Here is a 19,253-nt window from a genome sequence, read left to right as displayed (position 1 = left end):
CCATGCTGTTAACTCATGATCGTCATGTGAGTCGCTATAATCCTTGTATTCATGCTGCTGAACTGCAAAGTACCCAGTCACTTCCTAAGGTGTATTTACATCAATGAATTGTCATGCCTTTTTTTTCTTCCATCATTGCAGATTTGTCTTCCATTGGGTCTCCTCCATTTCAGTGTCCTCCAAAAATATAATAAGTAAACTGTCTGACCAAGGCGGAGTACTGCCAAATCAGAATGCTCCACTTTCACCCAGTATTTCAAGCCATCTCTGGACAAATCTAACTTCGTTCATTAAATGCAGATAAAGGGACAAGCGAGCTTTCCAATCCAGTTAACAATTTTTAAAAAGAAAGGGTTAACACAGGACTGTTTTTCAGTCAGTTCCTTCATTCAGCTGGCTTTTGCCCTGCTTGGCTGGATGAAGCCATGCAGATTCAGGTACTGCAGATACCACACGTACCAGATATTGGCACGTAACATGCTCATATTTTCTGCTTAAGTCTGTTTTCAGTTAATGTTTGTCACTTGAACCTCAGCAGGCTATAAAACATTGTGACTTGGCATTTCTCTGCTTCTAGAATTATGTGGGAAACCACTGGAACCTTCCTGTAGGGATGGCTCACAGAGGGGAACAACCTGCAACTGCTGCCATTTGTGGCAACATAGTGCCAACAGAGGGACAGGCTTCAGTGATGTGAATCCCACGCTCCTCATCTTGTTTCCAGTATGTTCACATGGAAATGCAGCCACCTGACTGCATTTGCTTGTCTTTTTTTTCTTTTTTCCTGTTTTTTCCTCAAATTATGCTTTCTAAAGACCACAAAAGAACATACTCATTCCAATCCTCTCCTATTAAGACTGCAAAAGAAAGAAGGGAAGCATAAGAGCTATTGCTGCTGCATAGCCTTACTCCCACTTCCAATGCTGGACTGTAGGCTGACTTTGACAGGAACCATTTTTGCTCTGTGTTTGCTTACAGGGCCCATACTTTATGACCTCGCCTGTTTTGAAAGTTGGAGCCCACACACAGCAGACAAGCAGGGGTCTCCTGCAAGCAAAGGATGTTGCTGGATAAATGGAGAACAATATCTGAAACCGGCAATCAAACCCAGTGGAGACAGTAACTAACTGAAACATCTATTAGAACTTCAGCACTTTAACAGAGGCAAGATGGCACCTGAGGAAAAGAGGAAGGAAGGGAGCATGAAGAATGGGAAAACTAGAAAAAGAAAGCATGGAAAATGCATGAACCAGCACCTTTGACCGGAGAGGAAAGAATATCTGTTCTCGAACTGTCAGTCCAGAAGTTCCACAAGCAAGCAGTTCTGCATGTAAAGCACATCAGCAGGACCCCTGGAGTATGGAGGACTTTAAAATTTGGTGTACAGAAGAGAAATTTCATCATCAAAACAGGCAGCTTCTTAGTGTCTTCTCTGCCTAAACCTGCCTTAGGATGTTTATACAACTATTATTACATCTTACTGTTACTACAGTGCTTGACAGTCTCACATATTTTCAGTGTTCCTAACCATCTGATAGGGTTAATTAACAACCTGCAGGACAAGGGTGCTGCAGGCACAATATGTATTACTAAAGGGAAGCAAGATGAACCAAGCCAAGAGCTAAAAAAAACCATCCTGAGACAAGACAGGAGATTAATTGTAGAAGGGCTTAGGTTGGGAGGGACCTTAAAGCCCACCCAGTCCCAGCCCCATGCTGTGGTCTGGACTGCTCCCCCCGCCAGCTCAAGCTGCCCAGGGCCCCATCAAACCTGGCCCTGAGCATCTCCAGTTATGGGGCACCCACAGCTTCTCTGGGCAGCCTGTGCCTGGGTAAAGAATTTCTTCCTGTGTCTCACCTAATTTCCTCTCTTTTACTTTAAAGCCATTAAAAGTTATTCCCCCTCCTGCAATGCCTTCAAGTACTGACAAGCAATGCAATCTCCCCACAGGAAGATGCAAGCTTCAGATTCCTAACTCAAACCAGGATCTCACCGTCCGGGATAAGAGCCCTAAAGTATTGTTTCAAGTCCCAGGAAAGAAAGTCTTTCCACGGCCTTCAGAAGACACTGGAGGAGGACTGAGAAGCTAAGGTCAATCACAAGTGGCTGTAATAAACAGAAAGAAGTACACAGTTTACTGGAGAAACGGAGCCTGTGTGATTCAGAAGGCAGGATTTAGCTCCAGAGCAATATGATTTGTCAGATATAAATATCAAATAGAGCTACTATTCTTAAAACTGGCATCCCAATCATGCACTCAGGGCATTTATAGGAGAAACAGCTTGCGTTTAATTTCAGTGCTTGTCCCCCCATAAGAAAAATATTTTGTTAACTGAAACCTCTGTGTAAACCTTTCAAGAAAATGTCTCTGGGTGTTAATTCTCTTTAATTGAACACTAATTAGATTAGAATTTAGTCAAATTAGTAACCAGGTCAAGTGATTAATCTAAGTAACTATACTTAGTGAAACATTCCCATTAAAGTAATTTCTCTGTTTTGGCTGCACATTACAACATGGAACTTTGCTACACCAAAGACACCAAAGCTATAAAAAGCTAAATATAAAGACGCATATGTTGAGCTAAATTTTCTACTTTCCCACCCTCCCTGGCCTTTTTTCCCTGAGAAGGCAGGAGTTTTACCAGGGATACAGTGAGAATAAACAGAACTCTCACCTTCAGAATGACCAAGTTAAAGGTCTCTTACTTTAATTACAGAGCTCAGAACAACATTTTTGGCCCAACTTCAAAGCTCGCAATTACCCAGGTGTTTAAAGGATTGTTACGCATCAACAGCCATTTACCAAAGCATTAATTACTCTAAATCTCTAAAACTTTCCTCATCTGAACCTTTCTGTTTACTTTTCTTCAAAGACAAGTTGACATAATAGTCTAGACTGCCTAACAGCAGTTACTCAAAAGGGAATTTTGAACAGAAATGCACGGGATTTACATTTTAATTAACACACTTAGTGTTTAATTAACACACTCCTTTCTTTTGAGTACCTCTGGATCTGAGTCTTCATCTGAGTCTGTACAGACACTGCCTCTCTATAAAAATGATTTCTGCACATAGCAAACTACAAAGATTATTCGCTCCTATCAACTAATGACAAATAGCTGCACTCTCACAAACCTCACAGTGTTGAATGGAGCTCTAAGTAGAATAAAGCCTGGAAACTACAGCCTTTACAATCCAACATCTTTCAAAAGATGCAAGCCCATGAATTCTTAAAAAAAAAAGATATTTATTACTTATAGAACATACTGTATGTGGAGCTCATAAAACATGACGCACTGCCAGCAGATAGTGTATAAAGTCCTAACAACTTTGTATGCTTAAAATGACCATTACTCCAGAGATTTAAAAGCACCATAGAAAATCTCATCCATCAACGCCCATTGATGCACAGAGCTTCGGGCAAGGAAAATGCCTGCACCTGCAACAGGCTGTCACGGAAAGCAAAGGCAGCCTCTGTCGATAATTTTAGGAAAAAGAAGAAAGACTCAGTTTAACTGACTTGAAGAAGCTATGCTGTCTCTGGGCCAGGGGAAAGGATGCGACCATCCTATAAGAATCTTTTAGAATTGAGAAAGAAAATATTAGATGCTCCTGGCGTGCAAATGAAGTTACTTCCAAGACTAAATAAGAGGCCAGCAGCTGGGTACTCATTCAAAGGGAAATGCACAGAATGGAGTGCAGGAATGCATATGAAGGGACAGGCAGGTAAGCTGGGCTTCACGCTGCTCATACCACCACTGCTTTGGCTGATAAAACTCCCAGGTGCTAAAAAGGCTGTCCTGTGTCACTGTAATTTCCGCTGAAGGTAGAGTCTGCAGGAGCACGGGGTTAACTCCTGTAGACTCACTGGAAGAGCAGGGGGGTTTTAAGGCTGCACCTGACAAAGAGGTGAGAAGCCTTGAGCTGGTTGGTGCATGTGGTTCCCCCAACCCAAGACTGGGCAAAGCTCAGCCTGCATGTCTGTGATAAATTCAAGCAAAGCCAACACTGATACTTGAGTGCGAAGGTGTTTACCCATACCCAGCTCAAGGCTGTGAGCTTCACAGTTCTCAGGAATGAACATTTCACCCTCAACAGTAGTGAAGAAATTACCCCAAATCAGAAGGATAGGACACGTGTTTCTTATCTCCTTGACAATGGCAAAAGGATACTAGAGGGACATTCTACTTGTAGTAACGGTTAAGAATGCTACGCTTCAGCATTTTTGAGCTGTGGAGGAGAGTGTAAACTAGTAGTATTTCAAGGAAACAAGGCACTTATGTGGCATTCTTTAGTTTTAGCAGAAAAAGCCATCTGGTTATGGAACTGTGAAGTCTCATCCAGAATAACTCTGACTTTTAAACTACTAAAAACAACCATCCGACAACACAACAAATTGCATACACACAGTGGGAGTTGAACTGAAATGCTGACAGACACTTCTCTGTAGCATCATGGAAACAGCTTTATCATATACAAATATATGCACGCTGTATACAAACCTGACCCTAACTTGAAACAGATTGATGCTGGCTTTGTCATCTGCATTACACAACCCAGTCCAAAATCCAGTTGAGGACAGTTATTTATTTTTTAAGCTATAAACACTGCCGGCAAATCATTTTGCCCTTTAGATTAGGAGCTCGGATTGTATTTGTATAAATATCCTGTTGCAAAGAGGAAGACTTTATTACTGCTGTAACTGGCAGCAAAAAGTGATGACAGCCTTAACCCTTCTGGAGCTGTGTTCAGCAGAAGAACGTGCTCTTCAGACAATGGCTGGGGAGGGCACCCTGATGTCCACATGTGTCTCATCACATCAGAAGACTCTTTCTCAAGATCTCATATTTCATTCCAGGTGCAAATGAAACTGTTTAATAAACGCTGGCCATTAAGGTATGGTATCTGCCTTTGATCACAAGCACAGGCCTCTGTGTTTTTCATAGATCAGTTGTTTAGACAGCGTGGGAGTGTTGCAAGGTCTGCATTAACAGGATATTTACACTTGAAAACACACTGATGATCCAAACTGGGGTCTAATATCTTTGATCAGCCACAGACTGCCTTCCCTCCCTGCTCCTGACCTGACACCTCACTGGGTGAGAGCAAGGAAGCATCCAGGAAGGAGAAAAAATTAATGATCTGTTTCCAGAGACAAAATAATTTCCTCCTTTCCCTTGCAAAGGTCTCGCTTACATGGCAATCCAATCCCAAAAGGTATTGGAAGTCTCAGAGAGCTTTGCTGGTTTTCCACAAAGCCAGTTCTTCACCTCAGAAACAAGCCTGTGCTTAGCCTAAGAGGGACAAGCATTGGAAAACTAACTCCACATGTGCTCCTAAATTGCTGTTCTGGCTGATCTCCCCACTTTCTACACATACCAATAGAAGAAAAAAGACAACAACTAAGACGACAAAATCTCAGCCCAGCTTTCAAAATAGGCCACACTCGATCCCCAAAGCCATCCTGCTTAGAGCAAACCAGAGGCCACTCCCCAGCACTGCCACACACATCTCTGCTCCATAGTCAGAAATCCACACAGACAACAACTGACCTGTCTTGAAGGTTTCATTCAACTCTCTGCAACATCCTACTGGCATCTCCAGCAGTTTGCGCTACGACAAAATGTGTCGGCGAGTTGTGGTTTGGTTATAAAACAAAAGCTTAGTTTCCAGGCACTACTTTTTTTTAACCTTACGAAAGGGTGGAAGGAATGGGGAGATGAAAATATTACTGACACAAGTGAGTCAGTATTAAAAATGTTTTCTTTTTGAAGAGAGAATGTACTTAGACCACACTGTCCACAATGTGTGTTTCATTGCCTGGAGACTCCGTGAGTATCGCTTTCATATTTCTGATTGCTTTTAACATGGAGAGTGCCAAGTTGCTCCCTGAAGGTTTCCCACTGTTTCAACAAGCACTGATCTCTGAGCATCCACACTCCCTCTGCACACACCCCTACCTAGGAGACAGTCTCAAATGGCTGCATATAATCTTTTCTTTTAGCCTTGCCTATGCTGGCAAAAATAAGTTTGATAATTCAGCAGAAGCTAGAGATTTTAAGTTTCAGGTTTGGTTTTGTTTGTAGCCAATGTGCTGTACCCTAGGGAGCTCCCAGCAATGCCCTGTGACTGCTAAGCAGAGCCCACATTTGGATTGGAGTCACACACTGACACTGTTATACCCCAGATTATCTTTTCTTGGTATTTTTGCTCAAGTAATTCTGAATTGAGTCACTCCCTTGCAGCTTCATCGAAGGGATACTTCCATGCTGTGAGCTTGGATGATAATTTGGATTTATTGTATCTTCCTCTTTACCCTCTATACAGATCTCCTGCCCTTGCAGAGAGGAATGGAAAGGTTTTTTCGTTTACATTTTTTTTTTCCTCAGTGGTGTACGCTATCTTTCTGTGGAGGTTAAAACTCATTTATGTCAGATGCCCTGGTAAGAGTTGTTCGCAAACAAGTATTTTAGTATCTACAAATAATTACTGCAGACAACTGTTAACCTCATAAAAGCCACTATCAAGATGGTGCCTTTGAACTTTCTCTCAAGACTGTCAACATCGACTGAACAACATCTTCTGTGGCCTTCAGAGGTGAACTTTCCTGAGCAGAAGGAATATTGCCAGGAGAACAAGATGAAGGAAGTTGCTACTTCAACTCCTTATATGTCACCTGCTAGCTCACGAGTTAAACTTCAAGATCAGAACAGACTCTTCTTTATGCAATAAAATGTCATCATATGTCAGGAAATATCAGGCTGTTATTCAAACTATTAGTCTAAAGGAAGTGTGACACAATATTATTCTTTTTTAACTCAAAGGCAGCTGTTATTTTTTGGCTCATAAGATGCCCACTAAAATGCAACAGAAGCCTTACAAATATTTAGCAAGTTCCTTCAAAAGACGGTGCTTTTTTTAATTTTTATTTTTTAATTTTTTTTTAACTTCTACAGTTTTCAACAGTAAAAGAAAACCCTACACTTCAAATTACTCCACTGCAATAAAAGAGGGGAAAAAAAAGCACTTAGATTCCTACCTCCCCCCAGTAAAAGCAAGTGAACTGATTATAAAAATAAAAGCTACTCAAATAATACAACTCCTTTAGGCATCCCAGAAGAATCTGAAGCAAAACAAACAACCAAAACCAAAATTTCAACAGTTTTCCCCCCCCACTAAAAGATATTAGTGAGCAACTACCACTTTTTACTATTTATTTTCAAGAATGTTTTTTGTCCACAGCCTACCCACGTCACCAGTGTGGATGAATGTTTGAATCTCCAGCGGGAACAGCAGCCAGCAGTCTGAATTAACACTGAAGGTAATACTGAGGGTAAGCAGCTTCTCATACCCTGTCTTTTAGCACCTGCATATTGTAATACTGAGAGGTTCATTAATATATATCCTTCTATACGCAGATACATAGAGAGAATTCCTACATGTGTACACATTCACACACAAACACTTTTTCAGATGTATTTTTTATATTTTATATAAACACAAAACTGTCTTTTAGGCTGAAAGGACAATGTGTGAAAAAGGTCATCTCCTTTTCACAGCTGCAAGAATCAGTGAGCCACATTTTGCCACTCTTGACGCACAGATGGTGTGACAAGTCCCATGTAGACTCACCCAAATCACAAGTTCCTTTAGCTAAATATATCCCTCCTTCCCACCAACAAAAATAAATAAATTAAGGAGAAAAAGAAACAAAAAGGGAGCCTGGAAGGACCGGATGAGTCAGAGGTCGGTAATGAACTACAGACAGTCATCTCTAGGTCAGCAGTTCACACTGAGCCCATGGCAGGAAGGATGGTGAGCTGCTGGCAGTCTGGACCTAGAGGAAGCTGCCTCACCATTCCCAGTCCCAATAGCATGTCAAACAGTAGGAAGGAGAACCCGGAAGAAATAAACTGAAAGAAATTACACACTCACCAGTTTCCCATTGAGACTCATTGGAGACCAACATCTGAGATGCTGCTCAGTACATGCAAAGGTCTCTTGCAGCCAGCTCTGCATAGCATGCGTGGAAGCCAAAGAACTTAGTTCCAAGGGACATGAATTGCAACTTCACTGCACAAACTGCTTTTTGCAAGTATCTGGCACGTTGCTCGAAATAAACATACAAGGTGCCAGTATCGTTGCTGTATACAAAGCTAACTGATAACTTCCTTCCTAACAAGATTTCATGAATTTCTTAGGAAGGTTTGTGCTTTATTCTCTTTCTGGCAGTGCGTTACTTGCTTGTTCAGGTTACCCTAAAATACTGTTATCTACACATGTAAGTCATCATTTTCTCTTTAAAAGAGGCAGTCCCAACCTATTCTTTGCCCTGCTTGGCTGACCATCACCAAAAACTTTATCTACCACTTCCATCAACACTTGGCAGCAATTTTCCTTCAGATACAGAGATGGGGTCTGCATACATGAAATCTAGAACAGACCAACCACTCACAATTTTTTTCCCCATAAATGAACAATTCAGATAACATCTATGGAATCTAACATCTATGTGCATGACCATCTGACTTTCTTCTGTTCTTCAAGCAGCACTAAAGGTAACAAGACACCCAGAAGACACTCCAGCCAACTCAGAAAGGAAAAACACCCCTCAGAACACATTCTTCACTAACACATATGTAATATTTCTCTCCATTTTCCCACAGGCCACATTCCCCACAGAATAATAGTTAGCTACTTGATGCTGCCCTCATAACAGCTTTTCATCAAGAACAAATTCCCTAAATGGCAATACTGGCAAGGCTGGAAAAAGATAGGCCAGAAAGGAAAACATCTAGAAAACGGTCACAGAAAAGAGATGCTGTCCCTGACTTCTTTCTTTTCTTTTTTTAAACTCTGCAGCAGAATAACTGTTATAGTCCTGACATGTTTCACCAGTAGTAATGAAATCCCTTTTTACCACAGTGCTCTCCGACTTAATTGTCCACATATCTCCATCTTTCTTTACCTCACATAGTTCCTTCATTGGAAATATTACCCTTTTATCATTGATCAACCAGTTTACCCTTTGGATTTTTGTGTCACCGTTTCTACCTCTCACTTTTGCCTACCTCATTTCCACTGAAAGCCCATGAATGGTTTTGCATCTGTGGTCAGCATGTTGAACTTTCTTTTGCTTCATTTGTTTTAGCGTTGATCTAGCAGAGAGTAGGTCAAGATAGCACTAATCACTTGTAATTTGCAAAACGGCTGTGATTTTTATGTAGGTAGTATCAAGCTGAAATGGGATACATGCATCATCCCTCCTCAAGTCAGGGTGTGATGGCCTACCTGTTTGGATGTTCCTGCAGCACTTGGTAGATGCTGATAAGGAAAGTTTGGTTTTTAAAGCTCTCCACAATGCAGTCCTTGTAGATTCGAAACTCGGCAGCTGTGACGGCCTCGCCCTCGGGAATCTGAGACAAATTGAACTTGAACTCCTTGTGGTGCTGCTGGTGAGGAGTGAACTCCTTGTCATACTCAACTGCAGATGGGAAAGGAAAGACAAATAGGAACTGTGAATAAAACTTAATAAAAAAAAGACTCCACAAGCTGTCACCTGTTCCTTCAAGAAAACAGGAATCGTTTATTCTCCAAAAATAGCCTTGGTATGTACCAGGAAAGCTTATGCAGCTAAGTCCTTTCAAATACAGTACTTGGAAAAGACAATGTTCATCTTCTCTAACCTGTCTAGCCTGTTCCTTTGAGATTTCTTAAAAAAAAAAAAAAAAAAAAAAAAAACACCTTTGACAAATGAAATAGGACCACGCATTTTTCTCCTGATTAAATCCACAAGAACTCTGAAGCTGTGACCTCCCTTGCCATTTTCCACCCATGGTTCTCTGTGCTCTTTATGGCATTTTCATAAGTCTCACACACCTCTTCCAGCAGAGAACATTAGCTCCACTTTGTTTAGTATATAAAGGCAAAGACAAAACTGTCAGTAGGAGGTCAATCTGTTCCCTTAATGATCCTAAAAGTTTCTGTATTCTCGCTCCCAGGTCTGTACTTTAGCCATCAGACCTCCTTGTGATTTGAGTGAGATCGACACAGCATTCCTCTCAAGGGCTAAAACTAACCAAACGCTTGGGTGCCCCTTGCTTTTGCAGGAGCTTATCTGACCCTGAGAGAACCAAGAAGGGATCACGTCTTCTGCAGTCATCCTCTCTGGTCTCAGACCTCCTTAGGTAAGCTGTCATGTACAGAGTTTCATGTGCAAAACAGAATCCCTTCTTCTCCTGACCTGAGGATATGCATTTTCTCTGTTTTGGGTGCCCTTTACAAATTCTGCTTCCTATCTCAAGCTTGTATAATTTGACAGCAACTACTTATAGTCTGAATTCAATTAATTGTTAACATTTCTTCTAGTTTTCTATTAGAAATTGCTTAAAATGTTAACGCATTATATAAACACACATAACTATATCTTTGAGGCCCTAGGGAGAAGAAAAACTAAACCCAAAAAACCATTCCCACCCATGTAACTGAGGCATTATACGTCAATGATGAGTAAGTCACCATTACACTACCACTAGGAACATGATTAAATTCAGGGAAGACAGTGATGGAAGCACAGATTCCTTCTCACTTCAGTGTTGCGCTCACTTTTTGCTGCTTTCTTTCCCCTTTCCTCTTTGATGGATCAAAGTGCAAGAGTGTTCCCAAGACTACCCTCACAACACCCTATGAGGTAAGCCGCAGTCCCCATTTTACAGACAGGATACTGAGTCACAAAGAGATCGACGTGTCCCGCTTGTGGTGGGGCCAGGAAGGATGGCCTACGCACTTGACGTTCATTGCTTCATTCATGGGTGACCTTCTTGGAGAGCAGATGTATCTACTGGCTCCTGGAAATGGCCCACAGTGATTTTCCTCTCTACCTTTCCCAACTGCCTGTTCCTCTTCATCCCCCAGTCTCAGTTTCGTCAGTGTCCTCTCCCTTTCCTCTGGCAGCCCTTTCGTGTGAGCTGCCTCATCTGGCTGGACAAGCGTCCTGGCTCCCTCTGAGACACTTAGTCACATCCTTCTCTTTGAAGCTCGCCTGGAAATCCTTTCACCTCCACATGGCTGCTGCCGAGCGCTTTGTGGGACACCGTGCCTCAAGGTGCTGCCTTAGCAGCTGCCACAGGGTGAAACAAATCACTGGCCAAGTCAGATGCTGCTGACGATTTTGGCAGTCTCACACCATTATCTTGGCAGTTTGGATGTCAAACGACTGAAAGATGTGTGTGACTGGACCCTGTGAATTCCAGAAAGGAGGTGGCAAAACTCAGCGCCTCAGTCACTATTTGTACCAAGTCAAATGATGCAGCACCACCAAGGAATTACTTTACTGGCCACCTGGAGCTGCTTTTAGCCAGTAGCAACCTTAGAAACAGCTGGACTGGTTGGCGTCACTCATGCAGGCACTTTCAGAAGGAGAACTGCCTGCTGACCCCTGAATGCAGGACAATGCACTCTAGAATAGAGCAGCCGCTTGTTTTCAGAAACTTGCCAGGATCCAACCACTCAGATGCCATGTTTGGCCATCTGCAGTAGAACAACGTGCCCAGCCTGGCCTCTTGCTTACAGCTACAACATGAGAGGATGTAATTAACGGTGAGAGAACGTCTACAACAGCCGTTTCAGAGAGACGGAAGGATGAAGCAACAAGTCTCGATTTAGAACTCACAAAGTCCTTGCTCACAGGTGTAACAACCTGCTGAAACCCTCATCCCCTCTCATATGGCCAGAAGGACAAGGGGACAATATAGCACAGAAAGGCTGCTTTCCCCCAGACTCATGGCTAAGGACATGTGGGCAGCAGCCTCACCACACGTGGTAAAGAAAGATCTACAAGGATGAGAAGAAGAGCATCAGTACTGGCAGCAGGCTACAAAACTTGCAGTTTAAATGGGATACAGAGGCACTCCTCTACTAAAAAAGTCAAACACAAGCCACAGAAGGGAAAAAAAAAACACTCAAACACCCACCACAGAGCATCAGGAGTAGCTGCAGGTATGGTGTTTGACTCTGAGTACCCTTTCCCAGATTTTAACTTGTATGATATGTTTACAATTGTATTTTCCTGTTTTTTAAAACATTTTTCCTTTTCCCCTGTCCTTGCACGAGCACCCTTGACAATCAGAGAAGCTGACCACACTGATTATGGAGGAAGCACTCAGACTGATTTTGTTATCAGGGCTTCCAGAGTAAACAACCTGAAACACACAAACAAGTAAGCCTTGTTTTAATCCTTCAGATTAAGTATTTTAGCTTCTTCTGTTACACTAAAGGCACATCAGAAAGGCTGTAAGTGGACGGTGTCCTCAGCTACGTTCAAAAGTGCCCCTGCATCATCACAGGATGGAAAAATAAAACCTACATTAAGTTTGTATGAAGCAAGTATAAAAGTTTAATGAGTTGGAAAGTTTTTTTGGCTATGTATCTTCCCATGATACAATGGAGAGTGTTTTTTTTTTTCCTTTGTGGGAGTGGTGAGATATTTAAGTTCTATATACTCATTGTCACCCCATCAAGTTAATAATCAACTGTTTTCATTCAGCAAGACAGCTTAAAAATATAAAATGCCAACAGTTCTTCTCTGGGGGCTTTTTATCCCCTGGAAACAGTTCATTTTTAACAAAGAAGTCAAGTTTTAGAACAGTAAATTTTGGAAAGGCAAGACCCAAACTGCTGGTTCCCAGGATTGCCCAGTTTGTGTTGCTATCACATTACATCACATCAGATGACCTATTATTCAAAACGCAGATAGTGCATGCCAAAGCGCAAGACAACAGCAAAAAGGAGAAATCATTTCTCAAGCTTCTTTCCAACTTTTTTCCATGCAAATTTGTTCAGGTTGGTCTGACCAGGGACACAGTAAATCTAAAGCTGATTTCTGTCTGAGGAGGGATGCGTGCAAGTCTCAGTTTTGCAAAGCCCTGCAGGCTGAACACAAGCAGCCTTCCGTAACCTATCCTCAGTGTCAGCCAGCATACCTGGAACAAGCCAGGCAAAAATCAGGACAAAAACAGGGCATGACAAAAACTACAACTGGGTAAAATCCATTCATGCTATCACTCTGGGCATTGCTCTCTTGTAGGAAAAGATCCTTAAAGGCTACAGATTCAAGCACACACTGCAATCACAGTTGGGTCTGAGCTACGGACTCCGGGAGTTTTTGTTACAACTCATTCTAAGTAGAATGGATGAGAGCACGCAAAGTGTTAACAAAGAAGCCTGCCAGTAGCTCTTTACATCCCCCTTTACAAATATTTTTAAATACTATACAAACACAACACTATTGTCGAGCAGTTAAAAAGGCAAGAATGTCAAAATTAGGGTTACTGTGGTTTTCAATTTAGTGTATTCTAATTCTAAATTAGTTTTGCAATAGTCAATTTCAGAACAAAATGTCCTTGGTTTAAAAATAACACACTGCTTAGAGTACTTGTTGCTTTAAAAGCAGTGCACAAGAATAACAATAATTAAAAAAGAAAATATTAACACAATGTATCTATTTTGGTTACAGTGCCATCCTACTTCCATTAGAGTGCACTGCATATACCTTGGGCCAAAGGAAATCTAACTCAGACACTGTGACAAACTCTTCTCACATGTGGGAATTTTCTGCTTTTCTTAAGTAAATAGAATGCAGGGACAAAGTACAACTGTTGTTCCTGAGTAAATGCAATTTTCTTTCAGAACAACAGCATTAAGAATCACAATATTTCATATTTTTCTTACGTTCTTAGATGTTCAGGAAGTGCTAAGTCAGGTGTTGAGGTTACAATCTCATTAATGGCCTACGAAAGTGTTTAGCTCATGCTTTAGGAGCTCAAGCAACAAAATAATAAAACATACAGCTCCAAAAGCAAACATTTTTGTAATATACTACCTGATAATGATGATTTCTGTGGCAATCTGGCTCCTTAGAAGTGGGACGAGAAAGAGAGGGCTTACAACTGAACAAGACAACTGCTTGCGTGGAGCATTCTGTGTCCATGAAATACCTGAACAGTCTTCTGCACCCAAAGTGCTTCAACTATGACTTGGCTTTGTAGGACCACTAGAACCACAATCCAGCAAAAGTAACCAGCATTCATTATTTGCTCATATAGAATGAGTTCTGCACAAGCACTCACAAATTAAATTTGAGCACAAACATATTACTTGACATTTCTTCTCAGCCCCCATGACCCCTTTCCTAGTAAAGAAAGCCCCTGAAAACGGGAGTTGCTAACAGGAGATTTGCCACCATGGCAACATAAAAAGATCAGAGAAAATTTCTTCATTTTACTTCACCACTTTCTACATTAAGTAAACAATATTTATCATATCTGGAGCAGTGAAGCAGTTGGGTAGGTAACAGATACTTGAAGCATTACCACAGCTTCCAACTGTGGAAGGAGTGCTGCTCTTATAGATTAAAATTGACTTTTATTACTAAGATACGAAATATTTCCTCAATACTGTGTAAAATGGAACAAAGAGTATGATCAGCACAGCCCAAAGAGTACAATGTACCCATTCAGTTCCTTACAAGGGGAGGATGAGATGTAAAGTACCTGCTTCGCAGGTACTTTCTGCTTGTTAACAGGGAACAAGAGTTGAGTTGTACTGTGTGTACCTGCAGGTGCAACAGTAGAGCAGCAAGAGGAACAGAGAGCTCCTGGAAATTGCGAGGTAAATGATTGCTGCTGTCTCTTATGTACTAAACTAAAACGTGCACCACCATCAGGTGGCCATCTGGCTCAGATGGCCATAATCATGCTGACTGACCCATCCTCTGTGTCAAGCATGCTCCCCATGATTCTGAATGATGCTCTCCTATGTGCCAGGCCCCCCATGGTCTGACCCTTCCTCCTCTGGGCTCTCTGCCTCTCAGACTTCTGCCCTGGACCTGCAGTACAGCATCCCAGACACCACGAACAGACCAAGCTCCATTCCAAAGCCAGCTGAAGCTCACTGGCTATAAATAGTGAACCTTTTCACTCATGTACTTCACAATAAAACGCAGCTTTTCAGTAGAAAGAAGCCAAGATACTCAAGGTGGAATTTCATATTGCACCTGCTGTTTATCCCTCTGGGTTCAGCCAACATGGTCTAGCTCTGTTAAGATGAATGTAATGCAATTGGAAGTTAATACCTAAACAGATTAAAAAATAATAATAATAAAAGATTCAAGGCCAACAAACTCCAAAAGGGCACTTTCTTAGAAACAGCTATAACATCACATCTGGGCCACCACAATACAAAGTGGAATTACTCCACTAACTTCTGTGGAGCAATGCCAGCTTACATCCGATGAAAACCTGGCTTTATACTCCTCAGCTATGTGTGCCAGAAAATAATGATTCGGAAAAACAACCCATCATTGATCCAACTCCAATGTAATTATGGAGATTAAATTTAAACAATAGCAAATCACTCTCTAAACTTAGCATTCTAAAGCTTCAAAAGAGGAGGGCCTTCTACTTTTGGCTGAAAAATACAACTGAGCTCTTCTCTGTCTCTCTGTGCTGGGAATCAAGCTGGAACCGACTTGTAAAATCAGATTAAAACAGTTGCACAACAGCTTCCTTTCAGGATTCCTGAATCAAAAAGCCATTTAAAAATCAAAATAATGCACTAGCCAAACATAAAATACCCAGGGGACACCAGAAAGAATTAAAGGCCATTTCCAAGCTATCCACCATGACGCCTACTGTATGGCCAGCAAGGCGTTCCCACTGCCCTGGCCAGCAGGCAATACTGGGGGCCAGCTTGCACCAGCACATGCAAAGGCAAGGAGACATCTGTGGGGTGTTTCAGGGAGCTAAGTCCAGGAGGCTCATTGTCAATCATGGGCATCTCATCCATGGCATTAACTTCTGAACTTTCCTGTGCTTTCCCCCTTCTCATAGAGGCAGAGGCAGCATCCTCCTACAACCCCTCCCAACAGCTTCTGAACACAGACATTAACAAAATTGGTATTTGCTTTCCATATGCTGGCACACATGGCGGGTCCCTGCTCTGAAAACAGTGCTGTATCTTAGGAAAACAAAACATCTTTCTGCTTAGCAATGCCAAGTTGTTTTTATCAAAGGCACTACTGTTTGCATTTTTGTGGCAATATTAATGCAGTTCCCACTGAGAAGCCGATAAAGACCCTGACTGCAAAAATAAAAATAAAAAAATAAGAAAAAAACCCACCCCTTTTGAATAAGTGATCTGCAGCTACTTCTGTATCGAGTTTCCAAATAATTTATGATTAAAATAACATTATGCTTTCCAATCCCCATGCACAAACCACAGCCAGGCTTCGTGCAGGCAGAGACAGCATTTGTGGTAGCAGCCAGTGTCACCAGGCTGGTGGCAGCCACAAGCAACTGGCAGTGCTCTGCCACCACACACAGGGGGATGGGGACATCCCTGTCCTGTTCCTCTTCTAATCTTCATCATTTTGTTTGCACACATGGCTGCACATCCTATCCTCTCACTGCATTTACTGCTCACGTGGCAGCTCCCTGCAGTCACACAGCTGCCCAGAGCACAGCAGCTGAATACTGAAATGTTTTCAGTAGCAGTTTTAAATGGTGTAGCAGTTACCTGGCTTATCTCACATCCTCTCACTAAATTACCTGCCCTCCTGTAGGAATCTACAGCAGTCCCAACTGATTCACTTGTACATTTGAACTAAATTTCAAATCTAAAGTTGTGCAAAGAGGAAAACATTTATAGCTTCATTACATCTCTTTCCTTTTTTTTTTTTTCCACCAGAAAGCTTTAATGTTGATCAGCAAGACTGAAAATCAACTAGCAGCAAGTAGGAAAACAGCTTTTGTTTTGTTGAGTGCTCATCTCTTCGCATCACAGGCAGCTTTCCTTTTAATAGTCCCATCTGAAAAAGGTACCTCCTCAACACAGTGCAATTACTCCCTGTAAAAATACTGCCCAAAGCATGTAAGATTTTATAAATCACTGCAAATGTTCAACCCAGCATTCAAGAAAAGTCCTTTGAACACTGATACATCCTAAAAATAAAACGTGCTTCAGAACTAGCTATGCTGCCCCAAAGGCTACACAACCAAGCTGTGACAGCAGTGTCACTGATAACGACTTGTGAATCCCACAGACACTAAGTTGTGTCACTGAGCATTATAGTTTAGTGTTTGGTATTTTACACAGGGCTGAAGTTCCAAATGACTGCAGGAAGCAGTGTCTGGCCAAAGCAAGAGCCTCTATGCGCCATGGAAGAGAAGGAGCTTTGGGAATTGGCATGGTGCTGGGTGAAAAACATCAGGAAGAACAAGAGAACTAAAGGACAATAGAATCATTGTCAGAAAGAGAAAAAAAAAAAAGATACAAGGAAGGCAGGAAATACTGCACTCAAAGAGGGCAGAAATTATGGCAGTGATGAGAAAGAATAAGGCCACCATCAAAAGGTGTCCAGAGTTCCCAATGTTCCACATGATCACAGAACAATTTAGCAATTAGTTTCTCAGCTGCCAATTTTATCATAACAGAAGGCAGAGCGAAATAAAAACCTCACACCAACTCCTGCAACAGGAGGGCTGCTCCATGGGGACTGCTCCAACCTCTACAACAGGTCCTGCAGTGGTTCTGACTTTTTAGGCCGAACCTGTGGTTATTCTAGCACTCCTGATGGGCCCTGCTGCAGGTGCCACAACCCTCACAACCTGTGGTCACTCCAATCCCTGTGAGAAGCACCACGTTGGGTGCCAAACTGACTGTTGCGGTTTAACGTGGCAGATGACTGAGCACCATACAGCTGTTCTCTCACTCCTCCCTCTTCCCAGTGGGATGGGAGTTGAGATAGAACTATTTACTAAGAGAAAAGGAAAAGCAAAATAATGATGACTATATATATTGTATATAAATGTAAATAGCAAGTGATGCACATGTAGATGAATATCCCTTCAGCCAGTTTAAGTCAGCTGTCCTAATTCTGTTCCCTCCTAGCTGCTTGGGCCCTTCACTGCAAATGGCCTTGGATCTGTACAACACTGCTCAGCAGGAGATATAAACACTGGTGTGTTATCAACATTGTTTTACAACTAAAACTAAAAAAGTAGTATCGTATCAGGCACACTGAAGAGAACAACTCTGTCCCAGCTGAAACTAAGACAGGCACTCAGCGTCCATGCGGGTTGTGGCCATGCTCCATGTCTCACACAACCTCATGTGCTCACTTCCCACTGGAGCCATCTTCACACAGAAGTACCCGAGAGGCTGTGGCAGCTCCAACCAATGCACCCACGGCAAGCACCCACAGAAATGTAGAGGAACAAAGCATGGATATCCAATACTGGATCCAAATGGACAGAGCATCTTCCTGGAGTGAACACATCTCATCATCCATTGGCAAGCAAGGATTCCTGAGATGGCTCTTTTCTGCTGAAATCTCACCTGTTGCTGACCAGCACAACACCGGTGAGAGCCAAGTGACCATCAGACACAGAAACCTGTGGCTGCTGTGGGCAGCTGGAGCAGAAGGCATAAAATGGTCATTAATAGTTTTATGTAACCTGAAGCCTTTCAGTTTCTCAGAGTGTGGCTTTAGAAAAAGAAAACGACATCACGCTGCTTTAACGACCTGTGTAAGGGTAAAGAATTTCATCCTTAAAAATATATATATCCCTAACAGAAAATTAATAAAGCAAAAGCCCTTAATAAAAAGCCCCACTTTGTCTAGCAGCCTTGCTCTAAGCCTTCCTTTTCCATTACTTTTCACATCCCCACATCCCCTGGTGGCCAGAAGCATACTTGGAATGCCTCTGTCCATCTGATAAAGAGATTGGAGGCTGCAGCTCTGCATCGGGTGAGGACCTGCAGGACAAACAGCTTCAGCTCCTGGCTGCAGCTCCTGGCATGGTCAAAAGCCCATGAGATACAGTGCTTTGCAGAAGGTGGGAGAACCCTGGTCAGGGTGGGAAATGCTTGGAAAAATTAAGGTTTGCGGAAAACCACCATTAAAATTACTATTAAAGTGGAATTTGTGGAATAATCCTTAGTTCCAAAGTTGGCTTGACTTTAGCACAGTAGCATAGCCAGTAGTTCACCTGAGAAAAATCCAGCAGGAAGTATCACAGACTCTGCCAAATTCTTCTTTGTGGGGTTTTTTTCTCTTTTATTTTCATTCCCCCATCTCAATGTCACCAGATATGCAAAACGACCCCTATGATCTTGGCATTTAAAATCAATGTCATTTACACATGGAGCACATGAATTGATTTGAGAAGTCCTCAGGTTAACAAACAAGAAATTAA

The 19,253-nt window shown here is 42.1% G+C and overlaps 1 protein-coding gene across 1 annotated transcript in view; it reads right to left on the bottom strand.

Moving 5' to 3' along the window:
* BMP6 (bone morphogenetic protein 6) overlaps positions 1–19,253 on the bottom strand; it is an 83,105-nt gene that overhangs the window by 12,124 nt on the left and 51,728 nt on the right. The window contains exon 2 of the mRNA XM_065753417.1: positions 9,292–9,484. Within this exon, the coding sequence (XP_065609489.1) occupies positions 9,292–9,484 (193 nt within the window). The remainder of the gene's footprint in view (positions 1–9,291; positions 9,485–19,253) is intronic.

The sequence above is a fragment of the Cyrtonyx montezumae genome, unplaced genomic scaffold, assembly GCF_038088225.1.
Source record: "Cyrtonyx montezumae isolate F1298 unplaced genomic scaffold, pur_monq_1.0 scaffold_8, whole genome shotgun sequence".
In the NCBI taxonomy this organism is placed as follows: domain Eukaryota; kingdom Metazoa; phylum Chordata; class Aves; order Galliformes; family Odontophoridae; genus Cyrtonyx; species Cyrtonyx montezumae.
This window is presented reverse-complemented; position numbering and strand designations above follow the sequence as displayed.